This window comes from Lycium ferocissimum, chromosome 7, assembly GCF_029784015.1.
Source record: "Lycium ferocissimum isolate CSIRO_LF1 chromosome 7, AGI_CSIRO_Lferr_CH_V1, whole genome shotgun sequence".
NCBI classification, from domain to species: Eukaryota; Viridiplantae; Streptophyta; class Magnoliopsida; order Solanales; family Solanaceae; genus Lycium; species Lycium ferocissimum.
The window spans coordinates 42,416,033-42,435,795 of record NC_081348.1 but is presented as its reverse complement, the minus strand read 5'-3'; the positions used below and the strand labels follow the sequence as shown (position 1 = coordinate 42,435,795).

General features: G+C 35.3%; 3 protein-coding genes across 4 annotated transcripts; 1 reads left to right on the top strand and 2 right to left on the bottom strand.

Annotated features, from left to right (window-relative positions):
* Positions 1-961: 961 nt before the first annotated feature.
* LOC132065170 (probable ubiquitin-conjugating enzyme E2 23) lies at positions 962-9,978 on the top strand. Of its 2 annotated transcripts, XM_059458432.1 has the most exons (9): positions 962-1,120; positions 2,192-4,267; positions 4,773-4,910; positions 5,872-6,345; positions 6,741-6,810; positions 7,017-7,156; positions 7,292-7,603; positions 8,740-9,038; positions 9,499-9,978. In XM_059458432.1, the coding sequence occupies exons 2-8, from the start codon at positions 2,192-2,194 to the stop codon at positions 8,989-8,991; spliced, it is 3,462 nt and encodes a 1,153-aa protein (XP_059314415.1). In that variant the 5' UTR covers positions 962-1,120; the 3' UTR covers positions 8,992-9,038; positions 9,499-9,978. The 2 variants fall into 2 exon arrangements, with proteins under 2 accessions (XP_059314415.1, XP_059314414.1); XM_059458431.1 differs by lacking the exon at positions 9,499-9,978 and having other exon boundaries at positions 8,740-9,443.
* Positions 9,979-11,613: 1,635 nt separating this feature from the next.
* Positions 11,614-12,426, bottom strand: LOC132065171 (uncharacterized). Its single transcript, XM_059458433.1, has one exon. It carries the CDS (start codon positions 12,264-12,266, stop codon positions 11,829-11,831), a length of 438 nt encoding a protein of 145 aa, XP_059314416.1. The 5' UTR covers positions 12,267-12,426; the 3' UTR covers positions 11,614-11,828.
* A 3,597-nt stretch (positions 12,427-16,023) lies between these two features.
* Positions 16,024-18,646, bottom strand: LOC132065169 (aquaporin PIP2-7). Its single transcript, XM_059458430.1, has 4 exons — positions 18,262-18,646; positions 17,195-17,490; positions 16,949-17,089; positions 16,024-16,379 (listed from the first exon to the last, which is right to left on the bottom strand). Exons 1-4 carry the CDS (start codon positions 18,557-18,559, stop codon positions 16,260-16,262), a joined length of 855 nt encoding a protein of 284 aa, XP_059314413.1. The 5' UTR covers positions 18,560-18,646; the 3' UTR covers positions 16,024-16,259.
* Between the last annotated feature and the right edge of the window lie 1,117 nt (positions 18,647-19,763).

The window sequence follows — 19,763 nt, the reverse complement described above, 5'->3', positions numbered from 1 at the left end:
GTTATTTTTGGATTTTGGAATTTGTCATCATAAGAGAATAGCTTTGTTATTTTTGAATTATCTTTCATTCATTCTGCTACTATTACTAGAATAGCAATGTTCGTCATAATTGTAGTTAGTTGATTTTCCTCATAAATAAGTTAAAAACTCAAAAACATAAGATTGAAACTCAACTTTTCATTAGATTTTACATCAAAAAAATAAAAGGGTAATATGGAGGAATCTTATAATTGAATCAAATATTTCAAAGTAAGGAGAAAAATAAGTAAATTATTTATAAATCAACAATATGTGTGGACCTTGAATTAATCAAAACCAAGCAAACTATTTGATTCACCACTACGTTAAATAATATACTTAACTTGTTGAGGGAAATGGATTTTGTAACAAAATTGGCTTGCTTCTTCCAATCTTTTAAGAAAAGTATTATACTTTTTTCAGCAAGAGAGATATTCTAACTGGACATAAAAATACTAATAGCACAATCAGAATATGTCAACAGAAAAAAGGATAAAATTTATTATAAACAAATAAATCAAATATAAATGAGTCGTTTGGTACCCTGGATAAGGCGGGATATCGAATTAAGTTTGAGATTAATTTTATACAATTTCATATTCTATTTAGTAAAATTAATATTTTGAGAAAATTAATCACAAACTTAATTTTGGAATATCCCACCTTATTCAATCAAATTTTAAGATATTTTATCCAACTTTCCAGATGCATAAATTAGCCTCCGTACTATAATCCTAAAATTATAATCCCAAAATAATTTAGTTTGCGTACCAAACAACCCAGTGTGATTTGTCAAAAGAAGAAAAAGATGAGGGGTAAATTGGGTAATTTAAGACGACCAATACCATCAAAAAGACTTATACGGCACGTAATGACAATATTGCCCCTCACCTCACGGCTTAGTTCTGTTCACCGTTTTAGCTCACATTCTTAGGAATGTTGAAGAATATACAAATTAAACACACGCACATATATATATACACACACATTGACGATCAATAGACCATCAAAGAGATAGCCGTTCATTCCAAATAATACAATCGCAATAACTTCCAGCTTGGTAGGTCCTTTGTATCTGTTAATTAATTCTCCGATTCCAAAGGTATATTCGTTATCCTCATTGACATTGTTGAAATTGAATGGAATGGATAAAGAGATTAAATTCATTTTTTACTTTTTTGTTATGTGTATAGATTTTTTAGCGGTTTATTCAGTTGGATTTTGATGTACGGGGGAATATTTTGATCTCAATGTGATGTTTCCAGCTTCTTTTGGCTGGTTGATGGAAAATTTTGAGGAATGATCGGGTTATTTTGGTAAATTGAAGCTAGGGTTACATGATTGGATTTGGATGGAGGCTGTGTTTGGCTGATGTAGGAATCTGAGAAAAAGATGAATTTTTTTACCAGAAACTGTATTTGAACCTTTTTTTATTAGTTCTATTTTTAATCAGGAAATTAGGGTGAGGTGAGTTTAACTATTTAGTTGTTCTGGGCCATGTGTATATGGTGACTCTTCTATAAATTAGTCAATTTTCACAGCTCTAAGCTAGCCCTAAGGGGGTTCATTTGGTTAGTGTTGTTTCTTTTTAATAGGTACATAAGATAATTTGACTGAGTCATTGGTATTATAATATAGACAGAGTTTCATTTCATATCATGATTGTGCTTTGTTTGAGCTTGAGAATGATGTGGTGTTGTTCTCGAAGGGACACTAAAAATTTGCGATTGTAGTGTATTGCATTGCGGTGAAGTTGCTTTTATGAGTGGGGTTGTACTTTTTCCTTGTTAAAAATGAATGGGCTTCTTTTCTAATATTTCAAATGATCCAACTGAATATTCGGAGTTATAACAAGTTTTTTTTTAATTGATTATTTTTGTTGTTTCATATTTGCTTAGCACTGATAGATTTATTAGTAGTTTTTATCTCGGATATTTTTGGTCAAAATGGTCAGGTTATAAGGTTTTGTTTTTAATGAAGCAGGTTATAAAGGTTGTCTTCTTTTGCATAAACCAAAACAAGTGAATAGTCTCATTCGCAAATTTGATATTTTTCTGAATTATGGGATGGATACTAAGGTTTTTGAATGTTGCCAATGTAAAAAAAAAAAAAAAAAAAAAAACCTAAGGTTTTTGAATGAATTTTTTATGGTCTTCTTGTTTGTGATTGTTAGATGGAAGCTGGCCGACATCATGATGCTGAGCCCACCACAAATGCAAACAAATATAGCAATTTGACAGAAGGCGATTCTTTAGCAAATGGGGCTAGCTTTGATCCAAAAGTTAGATCAGAATGCAAGCCGGGGGAGATTCTCCGGAACTTAGAGAATGTTTCCTATATATATAGACAAGATGTTGTGAAAAGCAAAACTGATGAGAAGATTGGGATAGTCACCGAGGTTGCTGGTGACTCAGATTCAGATAGCAGCTTAACTGATGATGAAGATGAGGATGAGGATGATGGAGAAGAAGACGATGACGATGATGATGGTGGTGGTGTTCATTATGATGATGATGATGATGGTGATTCCAACACAGAAGAGGATAGGGATAACAATGAAAAGGCCGAGGAAACTAATGATGGGAACAAAGACCGTAGTAACTATAAGAATGATCCGCTTGTCGCAGACCATGTTCGAGTCCTCTGGATGGATGAGACTGAGTCAACAGAGAGTATTAATAATGTCATTGTTGTCGACAGAGGATTTCTACAGGGTGATTATGTTGCTGCAGCTTCTGATCCAACAGGTCAAGTAGGACTGGTGGTTGATATCAATATATCCGTAGATTTGTTAGCGCATGATGGATCTATGTTTAAAAATGTCTCATCTAGGGATTTGAAACGTGTTCGGGATTTTACAGTTGGTGATTATGTTGTCCTTGGCCCTTGGTTGGGTAGGATTGATGATGTTTTTGATAATGTCACTGTGATGTTTGATGATGGTTCTGTATGTAAAGTTATGAAGGCTGACCCTTTACGTCTTAAACCAGTTGGTAGGAATGGCCTTGAAGATGGACATTTTCCTTTCTATCCTGGTCAGCGTGTAAAAGCAAGCTCATCATCAGTTTTCAAGAACTCCAGATGGTTATCTGGCTTGTGGAAAGCAAATAGGTTAGAAGGTACAGTAACTAAAGTTACTGTTGGTTCTGTTTTCATCTACTGGATTGCATCTGCTGGATTTGGACCCAATTCCTCCACTACTCCAGCTGAAGAACAAAATCCGAAGAACTTGAAACTGATGTCCTGCTTTTCTCATGCAAGCTGGCAACTAGGTGACTGGTGTCTTCTTCCTTCATCATCTTTTGCCTTGGACAAGCAATTGTCAAAATTACAACTTAGTGACTCCACCAAAACTGTATCAGAGTCTTCTCAATCTTTAGCAGATTGTGATTCAGAAGTTGTCAATTTGGAGGAATCAACAGGGAATAGTGAATGTATGGAAAATGATGTGGAATCTTCTGTGGATGGCAATTGTGAAACTTTAGAGCATGATTCCCTTGCAGAGTCCAGTACATGTGCTAATTCACTGTCAGTTCCCAAGGAATCAGGCCAAGAGTCATGGCCCCTTCATCGTAAAAAGATCCGCAAAGTTGTGGTTAGGAGAGATAAAAAGGCACGTAAGAAAGAGGAAAATTTTGAAAGAGCTCTTCTAATTGTGAATACTAGGACTTCTGTTGATGTTGCCTGGCAGGATGGAAAAATAGGAAGAGGTTTGGAATCTACATCCTTGATCCCTATTGAGAGCCCCGGAGATCATGAATTTGTTGCTGAACAGTATGTCATAGAGAAAGCTGCTGATGATGCTGACGATGCTAATGATGTTAGGCGTGTTGGGGTTGTGAAAAGTGTTAATGCAAAGGAACGTACAGCTTCTGTGAGGTGGTTAAAGCTAGTTACCAGGGCAGAGGACCCCAAGGAGTTTGACAAAGAGGAAGTGGTCAGTGTATATGAGCTCGAGGGGCATCCTGACTATGACTATTGTTACGGTGACGTTGTTGTTCGTTTGTTACCTGTTTCTCTACCAGCAAAAGTGGGTGCTGTTGTGAAATCTACAGAAGAATCAGAAAATTTGTTGGTTCCAATTGAAGCCGAAGAAGATGAGCAAAAGCATTCGAGATGCAATGAAGCAGAAGCCGGTCCAAGTGATGATACTTGTTCCGAATTTTCAAATCTCTCTTGGGTTGGGAATATCACTGGACTCAGAGATGGAGACATCGAAGTCACGTGGGCTGATGGGATGATATCCCTGGTACTACCCAAGATTTTTAATTCTTTTTCCAATTTCTAAATGCATGTTCAGGAAGCCCCTTGTTTCTAATAATTCACTCCATGGCTAATGTGAAGACTTTCACCTTTTATCTTTGTTCTTCTATCATCCTTTATAACTTGTATGTCCGTGATTTTTTTTTTTTTGCTTTCTGTGATTGTCTTTCTGGCTGGCTGTTTACTATTGAAACTGGAAACCAATCAGTCAATTCATACTCTTTCTGCACTGTTAAAACTGGGAAAAGAAAGGAAAAAAGGGACCTGCATTAACCATGCTGGTGTATATCTTTGGTCATTTTTCCTAACAGATTTGCTTTTCTTATTTGTATGGATGCACACATTTCATTGATAACTAACATTAGAACATCAAGAGAAAATACAGTGTACTTATTTCTTCATATTTCCTTTTCTTAAGGTGGTGGTGCATCTTATGACAGTTGCCCCGAATTTCAATTCATATTCTCGTGCTTCCTTTCTGGTTTCTTCAGGTCGGGCCTCAAGCAATTTATGTTGTTGATCGTGATGATGATGAGTCTATCGCGGCCGGAAGTGATGTTGGTGATGATGCAGCTAGCTGGGAAACAATTGAAGATCATGAAAGGGAGGTCCTGGGGAATGTAGAAGAGGTAGGTGATTGCTAAAATGCTGTTATTAGTTATCCGATCGTGATGTGTTCTGTTTGATTTAAACATCAGATTCGACCAGTATCACGGGTGTTCTGTTCATTTCTATTTCATCATCTTAGATCTTCAAAAAATTTATACGCCCTTGATGGTGCAGGAAACTGTCTTTTTCAAAGTAAGTACAGACTTCATAGTATGGCTGCTTCTGAATTTTGGTACAAATAATCTATTTCAATGTTTAACTACTCCCTCCATCCCATTTTATACTATGGTGTTTGACTTGGCACGAAGTTTTAGAAATAAGGGAAGACTTTTGAAACCTGTGATCTGAAATAAGCTATAGAAATTTGTGTGGCTAGAAACCATCTTATTAAGGGTAAAAAAGGGAAATTTATGGTTGAGTTGTTACTAAATATAGAAAGGTGTCATTCTTTTTGGGACTGACTGAAAAGGAAAGAGTGTCACATAAATTGAGACGGAGGGATTATTTATCAAGTAATCCTCTTGGTGCAAGTAATCCTCCAAAAGGCACATCATCAGCAATCTCTTGGTGCTGGCATGAAAATAAAATCCTTTGTACTTATTGCAAGGAAAAGAGTAACCCTTTAAGGGTGGAGCTGGTGTAGACACAGATGCCTTCTTCCTCTTTCCTCGTTATTTATATTCTTTTATCTTTTCGTTGATAAAACAAAAATAACTTCTTTAGATGTAATGTCTGCAGCTTAGCTTACAACTTCACATATAGTAATCACCAGTCTTATTAATATAAATTATGTTTTAGATGTGAAGAAAGTTATCTTATTTTTTACCTCAAAAAAAAAAAAAAAAAAATTTAGTTATCTGATTTTATCTTGAAGGTAGGTTAGGAGATTAACTAAAATAGTACTTATTTCAACTGCTTTGTGAGAATAAGTGGTTTCTGTTTGTATTAGTACGATGTAATGAACAGTGGGATCTCCTTCAGGAACTTGGAACAACAAATGCTACTGACATCAGTATTGAAGATGATGATGGTGCCATGGCCACTGAAGATTCAGGAAGGAATGGGGCTCTGGCTATTCCCCTGGCTGCACTAGGATTTGTGACCAGGCTGGCCTCTGGAATATTTTCTAGGGGCCGCAAACAGACTGATTCTTCGAGTTTAGATTCCAGAAGTGAAGATGAAGAAAGGGAGGGTGCATTGGCCAGAATATATACTGGCGATGAATCATGGTCCCAAAGGTCTGGAGACCTTGATAATTCTCCAAGGCTACCTGCTGCAGAAAAGGGAGAACAACATGACACTATGGAAGTGACAGAGTTGGACGTCATTGAGGCTAACTTGAAGCCAGGAATAGGAAATTCCTCAGATCAACGTGATAACCAAACGTATAGTTTTAAACGCTTTGATATCACAACGGGTCCTTATGATCATCATTTTCTTGGTACAAGTGGCCAGGTTAGTCTTGCCTCCAAGTTCTTCCTGATAAATTGTTCCATTTCTTGACTAATGTTCTATGAAATGTGTTCTATATTTTGGTTCTCGTAAGTACCTCATTGCCCTACTTAAAATTTCTGAATGAATCCTTCATCCGTCACACTTTTCCATCTTCAAGGTGGTTCATAGCTTGTGTTACACTACCTTTTCTCCGTTTCTCCTCTAATTTTAAAGAAACAGCATATCTTTTTTCTATTTGAGTCAGGGGGTGGGGTTGGAGACTTCATATCATGGTTTCTAAAGGTGAGCTAGTTATGAGTGACTTTGTGAGCGTCCTTTATTCTGAGTGCCTGATTCTATCTCATTTCAAATTTATAAGAGGTCTTCTACTGAGCCTTGTTGATCATTATGTGCAGAATAATGCTGGGAGGAAGTGGCTTAAGAAAGTTCAACAAGATTGGAACATCCTTCAGAATAACCTGCCAGGTATCTTATCGGAGAGACTTCTTTTTTTTTTTTTTTCATATGTAGGTATATTATCATAGGATTTAGCTCTCCATATGTTATAATAGTTATTTTCACCATTCAAGTGACACCATCAACTTTAACATACAATAACTACACCTCGATCTCAAACTAGTTGGGGTCGGCTATCAAATCATCAGTTTTAACATTCAGACTTCTTTTATCAGATGGAATATATGTACGTGTTTATGAAGATCACATGGATCTTCTAAGGGCAGTGATTGTTGGAGCATATGGGACTCCTTACCAAGATGGCTTATTCGTCTTTGATTTCCACCTTCCACCTGAGTACCCTGATGTTCCACCAGTAAGCATACTTAATGTTGCTTTCCTTGAATCCTTCTCCCCTTTGTCTAGAGGGTTACAGTTGGCATCTCTAATCTCCTTTTGGCTCATGAGTTCATTTTTAAGTTATTTTTCAAATATTTATGTTGTGTTGCAGTCAGCATATTATCATTCTGGTGGCTGGCGGATAAATCCAAACCTGTACGAGGAAGGGAAGGTCTGTCTCAGCCTTTTAAATACTTGGACGGGCAGAGGAAATGAGGTCTGGGATCCTTCATCCTCAAGTATACTTCAAGTCCTAGTTTCACTTCAAGGGCTAGTCTTGAATTCCAGGCCATATTTTAATGAAGCTGGTTATGACAAGCAAGTTGGGACAGCTGAAGGAGAAAAAAATTCACTATCATACAACGAAAATACCTTCTTATTGAACTGCAAGACAATGATGTATCTGATGAGGAAGTCTCCTAAGGTAATTGATATTTTATTTTCTTATGTTTGGCAAGCCATGTTAAATTGTTCTAGTTTGACATGCCATTTTGCCTTGTTTGATGTGCAATATGAATGAGTAGCTGATAACCTTCCATCTCTTACAACATCTACTGTCGACATCCTTGATAACTCTCCATTTTGGATTTCATCTTTATTTTTGAGATGTTTGAAACCAATTATAAAGTCATTATTTGAAAATTTAAAACCAATTATGCACAAACTATCTTTTTCTCTTTCTTTCTCCCAATACAAGAACTGCAATCCATAACTCTTCAGGCTTGAAATGTCTCCTCATTTTATTATATTTCTGATGGACCAACTTTACTAGCCATCTATTTGTTCATGAGCTCAGTTGAAGTTAGTGTCTCTTGGATCACAGCTTGTTTTGCTTTCTACTTGGCATTTCTCTGTTAATCTAATCCGTTTGAGAGAACTGCTGTATAGTGTATCATTGACTCAGGTAGAAAAATGAAAATGTGGACCTCTAACTCAAAAATTCCCTTTGTAAATGCTTGTTTCACCCTTCGGACAAGTGTCACGATAATGCTTGTTTTTTCTTTTTCATTTTTAGCTGATTACTTCCATAATGCCAATGGACTTAATTGTATATCATGATGTCATGTCATATTTGGTCTCTTGGTGTTGTTGAAACATGTGTATGTTACGTTTACTGGGCTAGTAAAACTGCAACAGTGATAATAGTAGTTTGACTAGGTAATGTTACTCCGTCAAATAATGGTATAGGCTTCTGATCCGCCAATTTCCTTCTCAATACTTCCAGATTAAGCAGGCAGTCGATGTCTTTACTGTCAGCAACTCATAATAAATTTCTAGATCGAACATAATAATAGGATACAAAATATGGACAGATAAATAAGAAGGCGGCTATCTCAGAGGAAAAATAGGTCATGGAACCTACCTTTTTTTAAAAAATAAAATAATGAATACTAGGAACAAAGGATGGCGAGCATTTGTTGTTTCTTGCTCCTTCTTGTTTGTTTGTAAACTTGTTTGGTATTGATCACCTTTGGCACTATGGTTTAGTGATAAAACAATTCATTCTTGTTAACTGATAAATTTGATAGTAACTTGTTCTAAAACATTGGATTGAAATAGGATTTTGAAGAGCTTATCAGAGAACACTTTAGAATGCGTGGTTACTACATCCTCAAGGCCTGTGACACTTATATGAAAGGATTCCTTATTGGCTCTCTCAGAAAAGATGCTTCCGTAAGCAGTAACAACAGCGCTAATTCAAATTCAGTTGGTTTCAAGCTAATGCTGGCTAAGATTGTACCGAAACTTTTCTTGGCTCTGAAAGAAATAGGAGTGGAGTGTGAGGAGTTCAAGCATCTCCACCAATTGTAGTAGAGATCTTGAAGCATTTGGTGTATATCATTGTTCAGTCCAGCAAGGTCAGCCCTAAAAACATTTTCGAATGTCAAAGACATTTGATGGTTTCTTATTTTGGTGTACTTCTGTTTGGGATATGATTTGATAGTTACAATGGCTGATAGCTGGGCAATGTCATTTGTGCGTAGGACAAAATGCAGGGATTACTGCTATACTGTAACATTTCTTTAACTAACACAGGTGATTAGGAAGGAGTAGGTTGTGTTTGGTGGCTATTTGTTTGTCCTTGCCTATTAACTTTCATCGTTGTTGTAGTCCCCTCCAAATTTGGGGAGGCAGTTTACTAGTGAAAACTTTTTTGTTTTTCCTGAATGATTGGTGAGGTCGTTAGTTGAACTCAAATTCTCTGTTTGGAGAATTCTGTAAAAACATTTTGATTCTTAGAGAGTGATTCTTTTACAAGCTAATTGTACGTGTCTTTATCATTAATTCATTAAACCTTCAATTCTGATTTTGGTGTAGACTGCTATGCTAGTTTTGCAAGGCATGAAGAATTGGATGGCTAACAGGGAGTTTCTTTGTCCAATAATGCTAGTGTATTTCTTTCATAGCCCGTTCATCCATTCATCCAGCCCCTTGAACAATTGACATAAGAACAATGAATTTTGTATGTCAAATTTCAAGCTTATCGCCATTTCTTGTGGTTGCCGGGGCAAAGAGTGGTTAGCGATGGAAAATGCCATTTCTTGTGGTTGCCGGGGCAAAGAGTGGTTAGCGATGGAAAATAACATGAATCATACAGAGCACGCGCAGAGGTGGTTTGTGTTATTCTTTGCATTTGGTACTAGAGGCATTTGTATGTCGTTTGTTCCAGCGATTACTTGAACGAGCTGGGTTTGCGATGTCTTAAGTCCCTTGTTAACACTTGAAACTGTTATTTTGCGTGTTAACAGAATAAGATCAGCCAGATGGTTCGTTCTTGAGGCATGTTTTTCATCTTTACAGCCGTCTCTCTGAATGACTCCGCATCTTACACTTCACAAATGCTTAATCTTTTAATTTGCTTTTCAATGATTTCTGTGTAGAAGAATAGCTAATTAATCACTGTGCCAACGTATAATATGCAAAGGAATAACATCAAATGATAAGTGAAGGTGGACAAAACCCACATATAGCACATGCATCGAAGATCGGCTAATGGTTACGTCCCGTTAGTACAGGTATCAACACATTCTTGTCCATTCTGAGATGTGAATTCTTTAATGGTTCACTTTCAAAATTGGCAATTATAACTGGATGGCTGAATCAAATTGCATGCACCTCAACTTATTCACTGGGGACTTGTTTCCTTCTACCAACATAGATATCCGATACCTACATCCACCATGGTCTGGACCAGGATGAGAAAAAGTCCTAAGTTGTTTTACCTCTATTCAGCCTATGGCCTGGACCAGGATGAGAATAAATTGTTAGCTGTTTTGCCTCTATTAGGATGTGAAATCTATTCTCCCGATGACCCATACCAGTTCCATTGATTGTTAGGTCACACAAGCAAACAATTATGGTACGTGGTGAAGAATGAAAATGACTTATTTCACTTATTATCGTGCTTCTGGAATTTCTTTTGGATGGCATGCATTGCTTGACCAAGCTAGCTCTACATGTGAATTGAGTTCATAACAGATCTTGAAGGACCAAAGGAGACAATCCAGTGCCTCCAAGATTGTCGTGTCAATAGATAAATCTAGATAACTTTAATTCAGTTCAGCAGGTAAACTGCTGGTCTAGAGAAGTCAATAGCTACATTGGTTCGAGATACTTTTCCATTTATAAAACACGTCAAAAAGTAGAATGGCGGTCATTTATTATCAAAGCAGTTCACCGTCTCTTCTTTCATGAAAAGGTGGTGTCCAAGGTCAACTTGTGTCACCTAGATTTATTTTCCCACCAGCACAGGTACCGAGTAACAATGGTGATTCACTCACTATTTCAAAAATGAGTGCACCAATACAGAGGTTCAGTTTTCGGTTGAATCAGGCTGAATATACAGACAAACAACATTTGAGGCTATGAATAGTTCTGATTTCTGTTGCACTAATCAATCGTTGACTAATAATTCCACAAGGTTCATGAAATGTTGCAAATCGTTGGGTCTAAAGCGTTTCCTCACCTCTTTTTCGCCCCTAAGTTGAGATCACTGCCTAAACTGCAACAAGCATTTCCCTATCTATAATTATCATCTCCACTAAGCAGTGACTGCACTAATAAGCACATTTATCAAACAATAAGATGGACAAGTGATGGCGCAGCATGAACTCTTAACAAGACGGTAAAGGGGGCAGGTCAAATTTCAAATGTAAGCATGAAATCATGAAGGATTGCCAAATACATGAATTTTGGATGTTAGAAGTTGAATTAAGGGATTTGTTCCAAAGAAGTGCGCTCTAGATAATTGTTGTCAAGCTTGATGTCTTAGCTATTGAGCTACATCTTGCAACAACAACTTAATTGGTAATGTTCATGACATGACTGCCACAAACAGCATCTATATGCTAGGATAAAATTTGTTTCAATGCAGTATTGCAACAATAAATTCAGAAAGCAAAAACGATTACTTCAATTGAAATTCAAAAAAAGTATAGAACTGTCAATTGCATATATCTATGACTTTTTTCTCCTTACAAACAAAGATCAAATTTTTAAGACTTGTAAAATCTCCCAGATACCCTCTAATTTGTCAATTTATCTCATGTTTTACTAATTCATGACAATGTAAGGGAAATCAAAATACAGTAAACAGAGAGATTCACATTATTCAAAAAACAAAGAAACATAACAAAAATTATATTAATTCATACACTGTTATTGATAATTCTTCGCCTTGCAAGAAACCTAGCAATCGGTGGTGTAAGACCTAGGGTTATCGGAACCCTAACCGGAAAAAGCGCCTTATTAAGCAACAACGCCACAGCTAACGCGCCGCCACTCGACGCCGCCATCTCAGCCGTACGATTCCTCTTCTTCACCGGCACCGGCGCCACGTCACCGTCACGATTAAAAGGTTCTTCGGTAATAAAACCATCAACTGAGGGTAAATTGGTAATTTTATCATTTCCTTCTACTTCTTTTTCTTTTGATAAACCGATTTTTTCGAGCATTTCTTCAACATCTACGTTGTTTTTAACGGCAACATAAAGGCCTGTAATTGAAGCTGCTGAAACGGAAAAGTGAACGCCTAATGCTACCTTTCCGTATTTCTTCAATAGTTCTCTGAATCTTCCACCTGCCATTGTTAATGTGTATAAGCTTTCAGATTGAGGGAAAAATGGAGTTGTTCGTTAGTCTTAGGACTGTTATCACGGCTAGGGTTTTTGTTGAGTTAGGGTTTTGGGGGATTTGAGTTAAACGGCGTCGTAAGAGGGTGTTGTTATACTTGTTAATGGTTGAAGACTTGAGAGCCACGTTGGTCCTTGTTAATGAGTTAATTTTTGCTATTTGGTCCTTGTAATTAGTTAAGTTTTGCAGTTTGGTCCTTTTCAACATTTGACTAGTTGTGGAAATGGATTAATTGGATACGTTGCAATTTAAATAGAATTAAAATGACCTTGTAAAATCTCTTGATTGATTATTTTCAGATCTCTTAAATAAACATTATGTTGTAAAAAGAAATAGTTCTCCTACATTTGATGCTACTTCCTAAAATAGAGATAAAACCGTCCTTCGATGAGTAATCTAATAGTCGAAAATTCTTTCGTAATTTTGTTTTTTATTTCTATTATATGAAATGCTATTGTTTTAACGGGAATGGGATTATTGTCCTTTTCACCATTACTAAACCTGGAAAATTTTTATGTGTAGAGTTAATTATCTATCTATTTAAAGCAATAAGTTATTGATTTTTATACACTTCGAGAAGCAAATTGAAATATGTTTCATGTTGAATAAAATTGCAATTGCTATTAAAACTTTTGAACTTTGAATGGGGTAATGTGCATGACTTTGAAGTCAACTATGCATTTGTCATTTTCACTTTTCTAGAATCTCCAAATTAACGGAAACGTTGATAAACTATTCTACACCTTGAAAGATAAACTGAGATATATTCAACATACTAAAAAAAACATTAATTTTCAAACTTTGAAATTATGAATTGTCACCTTCACTCTCCTAGAATATGTATTTGACATTTTTAACATTTTTTGTGCGGATTGGCTTCAAAGGCGCTGGTCTTTAATTTTTGTCCTTCAAATTGCGGGTCTTTAATAGTTGTCCTTCGCCTAAAAAATAAAGTGGCCGAAAACATCTCGAGGTTCTGGGTTCGAATCCCAACTCAGTAAAAGAAAAAGAAAATCGCAACGTTTGCCTTGTAATTTTTTTTTTTTTGTCAGAGATGAAGTTCGAACCCAGAATCTCGGGATATTTTCATCTAGCTTTTTGGTGAGGGACAAAAATTAAAGTATTCCAATTTGATGGATAAAAATTAAAGACCATCCCAAAATAGGTCAATCGTGCAAATTGTCCCATTTTTAATGGAAGTGATTTCAAATGAAAGGCATGCCAGAGCTCATCTATGATTTGGGCCATATGGGCTATGGCTTACTACACCAAGACGTCTTTTGATTCTTTTATGGTAAAATCACATTTCATGTACTCCAGTTCGTTTTTCCTGCAACCATAAAAGATTATGCTTTAATGAAAATTAGATGAACTAATTGTTGTATAGAACTACTGATATTATGATTTAATTGGAATAGTTGTACTCGTGTCTGAAATAACTGTGGAGTTGTAGGAGTAGTTGTACACTCATGTCTGCTGGGCATTTGTTCAATTGACCTTATAAATAATGAATTGTCACATCAACTTCTAGCTTTGAATTTTAAGGCCAAAGTTAAAAGAAAAAAGAAAATATCTTAAAATCGAATATCGAAATGACTATTTATGCCACATCAATAGTTTGGCTCATTTATGCCATCTAACTATGTAAAATGACTCATTTATTCCATCAACTATATGAAATGAGGCTACATTTATCGCCATTATCAATAATGATAGTTTATTTACGTCAATTGTTAATAAAATGACTCATCCATGCCACATTTCATTAAAAGGCTTTTACAATACCATATATGACACACGTGGCCTCCAATAGATTATGGTTGTGGGTGGGCGGGGTGTATGGTCGGATTTTTTTTTCTTAATTTGATATTTAAAATTGGTGGTTTAATTAAACGACGTAGACTTCTAATTAGAGGCCACGTGTCATAGCTTGTATTATAAAATCGGCGTTAATGAAAAATTGCATGGATGAGTCATTTTGGTAACGAAAGTAATGACATAAATAAGTCAAACTATTGATGAGTGGCGTAAATGAAGTTTACATAGTTGATGGCGTAAATGAGTCGTTTCCTATAGTTTGATGACATAAATGAGTACCAAACTATTGTGGAAATGAAATATTTCCGATTGGATAAGATATTTGAGCCTTTTCCGAAGTTAAAATTTAAGCATGTTCCTCTTCACGTTTCCTGTTGCTATATAGAGCTATAACTTCCACGATATTTGTACTGACGAAAGGTAACAAATGCCACGTAAAATTGCTAAGTACGCACGATTTATCTACAGCATTGCTGTTTAAAAAAAGGGAAATTTCTGGTTATCCATTCCCTCACATATTTTTCTTTTTCACTATTGTTAGTTGCTCTTTCCATTTGAGGCCAAAGGATGACCTCTCACCTCACATGAAATGTGTATTCCAGAGTGGCTTTTTTGTCCCTGTCATCTTTACAATTCTCATTTCTTTACCGTTTCTTGTCCTTTATGTAATCAATTGTATTGTGGTTTTTACCCTTTATATTACAGTGTTGCTTTGCTTTATCCGTTCACTTAGACCTGCTGCTGGCCTTCATAGCCTAAAAAAGGGCAGGCACTTGTCAATTGTCAAGCAATCCCTGCAATAAGTTTCAGACCTTTCCAGAACCACCTATGGTATGAGGGTCCAAGTACAAAGCCCACAACATAGAGAAGCATCTTCCTTTCTTAGTGGAGACACGTGGCATCATGCATGTGGATGGTTGCAATAATTAAGAAAGATAAAGGGGTTTCCCCCTCCCCCCCCGCCGCGGCCCCTCGCTCCCCAGAAAAAAAAAAAAAAAAAAGCACTAACCTTTAATTTTTCATTTTTATAAGTGGCTTAATCATATGCAATCCCAGAACTTTTCTTTTTTTTCATTTTGTCTATCTCAACTTATTCTCTTGTTACCGAACTTACGAACTCGTCATCCCTGTGTCATTATCAAACACAATCGACATACATAGATATTATCTTCAATGCTTAGAACATGCTAATATATATTCTAATTTAATTATACCATTTTTTTTAGCAGGGGAAAAAAGAAAGTTCTTAATTAGCTGTGAAAACAAAGAGTTAATCAATCAAACGGAGAAAACCGACACATCAATGACTTAAAAAATAACTTACCACACGTCTAAACTATTACTTTACCTTCATTACCACAATTTATTTTTTGCTTCTAATAAAAATCACATTTAGAGAGTTTGATAGACACACTTAAGGACGAGTTCAGGGGTTCAATAGGAACAATACTTAATTAAGGTGTCAAAATGGAAAAGGGACAAATTTAGGGGCTAGCATTAAGCCTTTGTAAGTTTTACTAATTAGTATACATTGATTATATACTTGTTATTTTAGCTGCACTAATCGCTGATTATTCACTGGTTACATATTGAGTACACATCGATGACTTATGATCTGGGTGAAAGTTTTTTAACCGGATAGCTAAAAGAGTTAAAATCTGAAACATAAAGTGCCCAAGGTACATTTTGTTACACTGCGCTAGAGATACTAGAGCAATTTAACATGCAAGGTTATTGTTTTTTTGTTTTTGTTTTTTGAGATAACTAATTTTACTGATTATAGATACGTAAGTACTCGCTTTTAAATACATTTGAAATGATATTATTATTTTATTATATAAAAGTACGTAGGATCCAAGTCCAACTAGATTTATATTAAGAGATTAAAAGGAATAACGTAACATTACCAACACTACTAATTATACAAATAAATACACATCCGAGGCTAAATTAAACTATCATAAGCAATACATAATATAAAGTAAAAAAAGAGTTCCATACGTTCCTCACACACACATAGAATAAATTGAATAAATAAACAAAAGAACAAATCTGGGCCAGATTAATGCAATCCTTTTTTTCTCTGTTCTTCTCTGTTTCTTCTGGTTGTGGTTGCAAGCTAGGGTTGTTTAGTTGGTGGCGTTGCTACGGAATGAACCCAAGGCCTTAATTGCTGCAGCTCTCAATATATATTGGTGATATGCTGCTGCTGCCAATGCTCCCACCATTGGTCCAACCCAAAAGATCCACTGCACCACATTTAACACACAATTATTACACGAAGAATTAACATACATAGCCGTTAACCCAACAGGTTAAACTAAGACGAATGTATATGATTATGTAATCCATGTATAATATGTGTATAACTGTGCATCCAGCCACCTATTTGTGTAAAGGTCCCCAATTATATCAGCTCTAACTACATTATTTTACTGGTTACAAACGTTAACAGAAAGGGTGTGTTTGGCATGTCAAAATATTTTTTCGGAAAATGGTTTCGAGGAAATAAAGTATTTCTGGTGTTGGGGTAAACATTTTTCACCAGACTTGGCGCTTTTGTAGAGAAAGTCATTTTCGTTCACAATTATCTGAACTTTTAACTTCATATTTACTGGTATTCAAAAGTATATTTGGTTTTGCAAATATTATTAATCAGATTTTTAATTATTCTTTTTCAGAGAATATTTTACTCTTTCAAGTAAACACCGAATATATTTTCCTGAAAAATATGTCATTTTCAACAATGTATTTCCTGAAAATAACTTCCGTTAGACCAAACACAGAAACAGTACTATTTCAACAGTAAAGAACTCACATGGTCATCCCAGACTTTTTTATTGTTGTAAATAACAGCAGCTCCAAAGCTCCTAGCAGGGTTGATACCAGTTCCAGTAATAGGAATAGTAGCCAAATGAACCATGAATACAGCAAATCCAATTGGCAAAGGAGCCAACACCTATCATCAACATCCAAGTAAAAATCAGTATACAAAATTCCAATTCATATCACTACTAAAACACTCGAATATTTTACAAAAATTGGCTCATGTTAAGGTACTTACAGGGATATGAGAGTCACGGGCACTTCTTTTAGGGTCAGTGGCAGAGAAAACAGTGTAAACAAGAACAAAAGTTCCAATTATCTCAGCACCCAAAGCAGTACCATTGTTGTAACCAGATTGAACAAAGTTAGCACCACCACCTAATGTGTTGTAATAGTGCTTCATGAATGCCTTCACAAAACCAACTCCACAAATTGCACCTAATGATTGTGCAATTATATATCCCACTGCCCTTACTAATGACACCTTCCTTGCTAAGAATAACCCGAATGTCACTGCTGGGTTAATATGTCCACCTACAACACACCAAAAAATAGTCAAAAAACCACCAAAGTAAGTTGATTCACAATACTTTTTACGTAGTTTTGGAATATGAATATTTGATTTTTTTAAGATTCTATGTTAGAGTTCATATGAAATTTAAGTAGCTGTTTGGACATAAAAAGTTTTACCTTTTTTGTTTTAGAAAAAGGGATTCAGTAAAAAGCAATCACTCACAAAATTTCACGTAACTTTTTATCTAGTGAAATGTATGTTCAAACACAAATTCAACTTCTCTATACCATTTTTTAACTTCAACTACAAAACCACCGCTTATTTTAAAAATTTCAACCAAATATATGTCCAAACGCTCGTTTGGACCATATATTCCAAATCGGCCACATAATAGAACGCACATTACTATATTTAAAAAATCTCTTTCACAACAAAAAAGGGAAAAAAAAGTACTAAATTTTCGTTAATCCGACGCTAAGTAACTTGTATCTAACATACTAATCCATCGATAAACAAGATTAGAGATACATTTTGTTGTTTAGTAGCAAAAGTTGCCCGTTGCTGATTCCTACAGTAGTATTTATTTTGTAGTGAGTTAACCTTAAAATTTTCCCTTTTACTCATAATAACATGCTAAAATGTCATATACACGTTTAAGATATAGCAAGTGCTAATGTACCCCGTACCGGTACTACTGTTTCTCCTTTTTTTTTTTTTTTTGCACTCAATTTTAACTAACTCAAAATTCTAGATCCGTCTCGGAAAAAAGTATTATGGACATAGTATATTACCAGAGATACCGGCAGTGCAGTATACAAGTACAAAAATCATGCCACCAAAAGCCCAAGCGATACCAAGAAGACCAACACCATCACATTTATCAACACCATTCAACTTCTTGTGACCAATAACAGTGGCAACAGTTACATATAGGAAAAGAAGAGTAGCAATGAACTCAGCAATAAGAGCTCTGTAAAAAGACCAGAGTTTAAGTTCAGCAAAATCAAGCAATGGTGCTGGTGGTGGGTCCACGTAATCCTTTCCATGTTGTTGATGAACTTGTCCTTCTTCAATCACTTCTTTTGACATTTTTGGTTCTGATTTTGTATCAGTTTAGCAGATGAAGAAGATGAGTTTAAGTGGGATTTGTTATGAGAGAAAGGTGATGGGTTTTTGTGGGCTTTTATTGAGAGTGGAGAAGAGGACTTTATGGATAAGATAAGGGTACTATGGGAATTACAATTTTGAATGTGAATGAAAACAAATAATATGAAGAATTACACTTTTGATCCTTTTGTTGCTGCTAAATGTTGATTTTTGATGTTATTATATCTCACTCCATGTATTTAACTCTGTATTAATTATTTCAATCTGTGTCATTTTTTGTATCTTAGTTTTGAATTTTATAGTTTTAAATAAAAGATGTGTGTAATGTTTTAAAATATCTTTAAATTTTGTGGTCTTAAATATGTGATGTTGGGATATTGAAGTTAAAGAGTTACTACATATAAAAAATGACATTTTTAATAATAAACAAAAATAATAATAACACATAAATTGAAATAGATGGAGCAAAATGTGGACATTTTTGTTTATTCACAAATGAAATATGTTATATTTAGATTATTTGTGAAATTATATTACCCACAAATATGGAGGAATAGTAAAAAGTCGACATAACACAAATGGTAATTAAAATGCAGCTCCATAATTCGTTAAAGTTGAAAAAAAGCACAAGCAGAATGCCAATTTCAATTAATTGGTTGGTTGTACGTAGACTTGTGATAGGTTGACAACGAACATAAAACTAGCCAAATTTTAGTCGATCCTAATTTATTTGAAACTAGAAATCACTGGTAACAAGATATCAAAAGTCGAAATTAGAATTGATCAATAATTCAAGGACTAAATTAGAAAGAAAAAAAACCTCAAAAACAAAAAGGAACATGTTCTTATTATAATTGTGTTGGAATTTAGATGTCTTTGCATGGGACCATATACAGCAAGACCATGTGATAGGTCAATGTTAATCATCTGATTGGGCTGTATTTCGTTGTTGTGGGGTTTATTTGTCTTTGTTTCCCTCAGCCTGGCAAATTAGCCCAATTGTAGCCGTTATACGTCTTTTTCTTCAACTTTCTTTCCCTTTCTCTTTTCATTTCTTGGAAATCGTAGGAAGACAAATAATTTTGAAAGTGTAAATTGATACCCTCTACTATAGATACTACTAGTAGAAGAATACTATTGCGAATAATATATATGTCGGGTGCAATTAGGTCGATAAGAGTTTTTT

Excerpts from the sequence above, each read along its gene's own strand:
- LOC132065170 (XM_059458432.1), top strand. The coding sequence starts at position 2,192 with ATGGAAGCTGGCCGACATCATGATGCTGAGCCCACCACAAATGCAAAC. Across the intron at positions 6,811-7,016 it reads CCTTCAGAATAACCTGCCAG|ATGGAATATATGTACGTGTT; the intron begins GTATCTTATCGG and ends TTCTTTTATCAG. Across the intron at positions 7,604-8,739 it reads TGATGAGGAAGTCTCCTAAG|GATTTTGAAGAGCTTATCAG; the intron begins GTAATTGATATT and ends GGATTGAAATAG.
- LOC132065171 (XM_059458433.1), bottom strand. The coding sequence starts at position 12,266 with ATGGCAGGTGGAAGATTCAGAGAACTATTGAAGAAATACGGAAAGGTA.
- LOC132065169 (XM_059458430.1), bottom strand. The coding sequence starts at position 18,559 with ATGTCAAAAGAAGTGATTGAAGAAGGACAAGTTCATCAACAACATGGA. Across the intron at positions 17,491-18,261 it reads CTGCACTGCCGGTATCTCTG|GTGGACATATTAACCCAGCA; the intron begins GTAATATACTAT and ends GGTGTGTTGTAG. Across the intron at positions 17,090-17,194 it reads CCCGTGACTCTCATATCCCT|GTGTTGGCTCCTTTGCCAAT; the intron begins GTAAGTACCTTA and ends TGTTGATGATAG.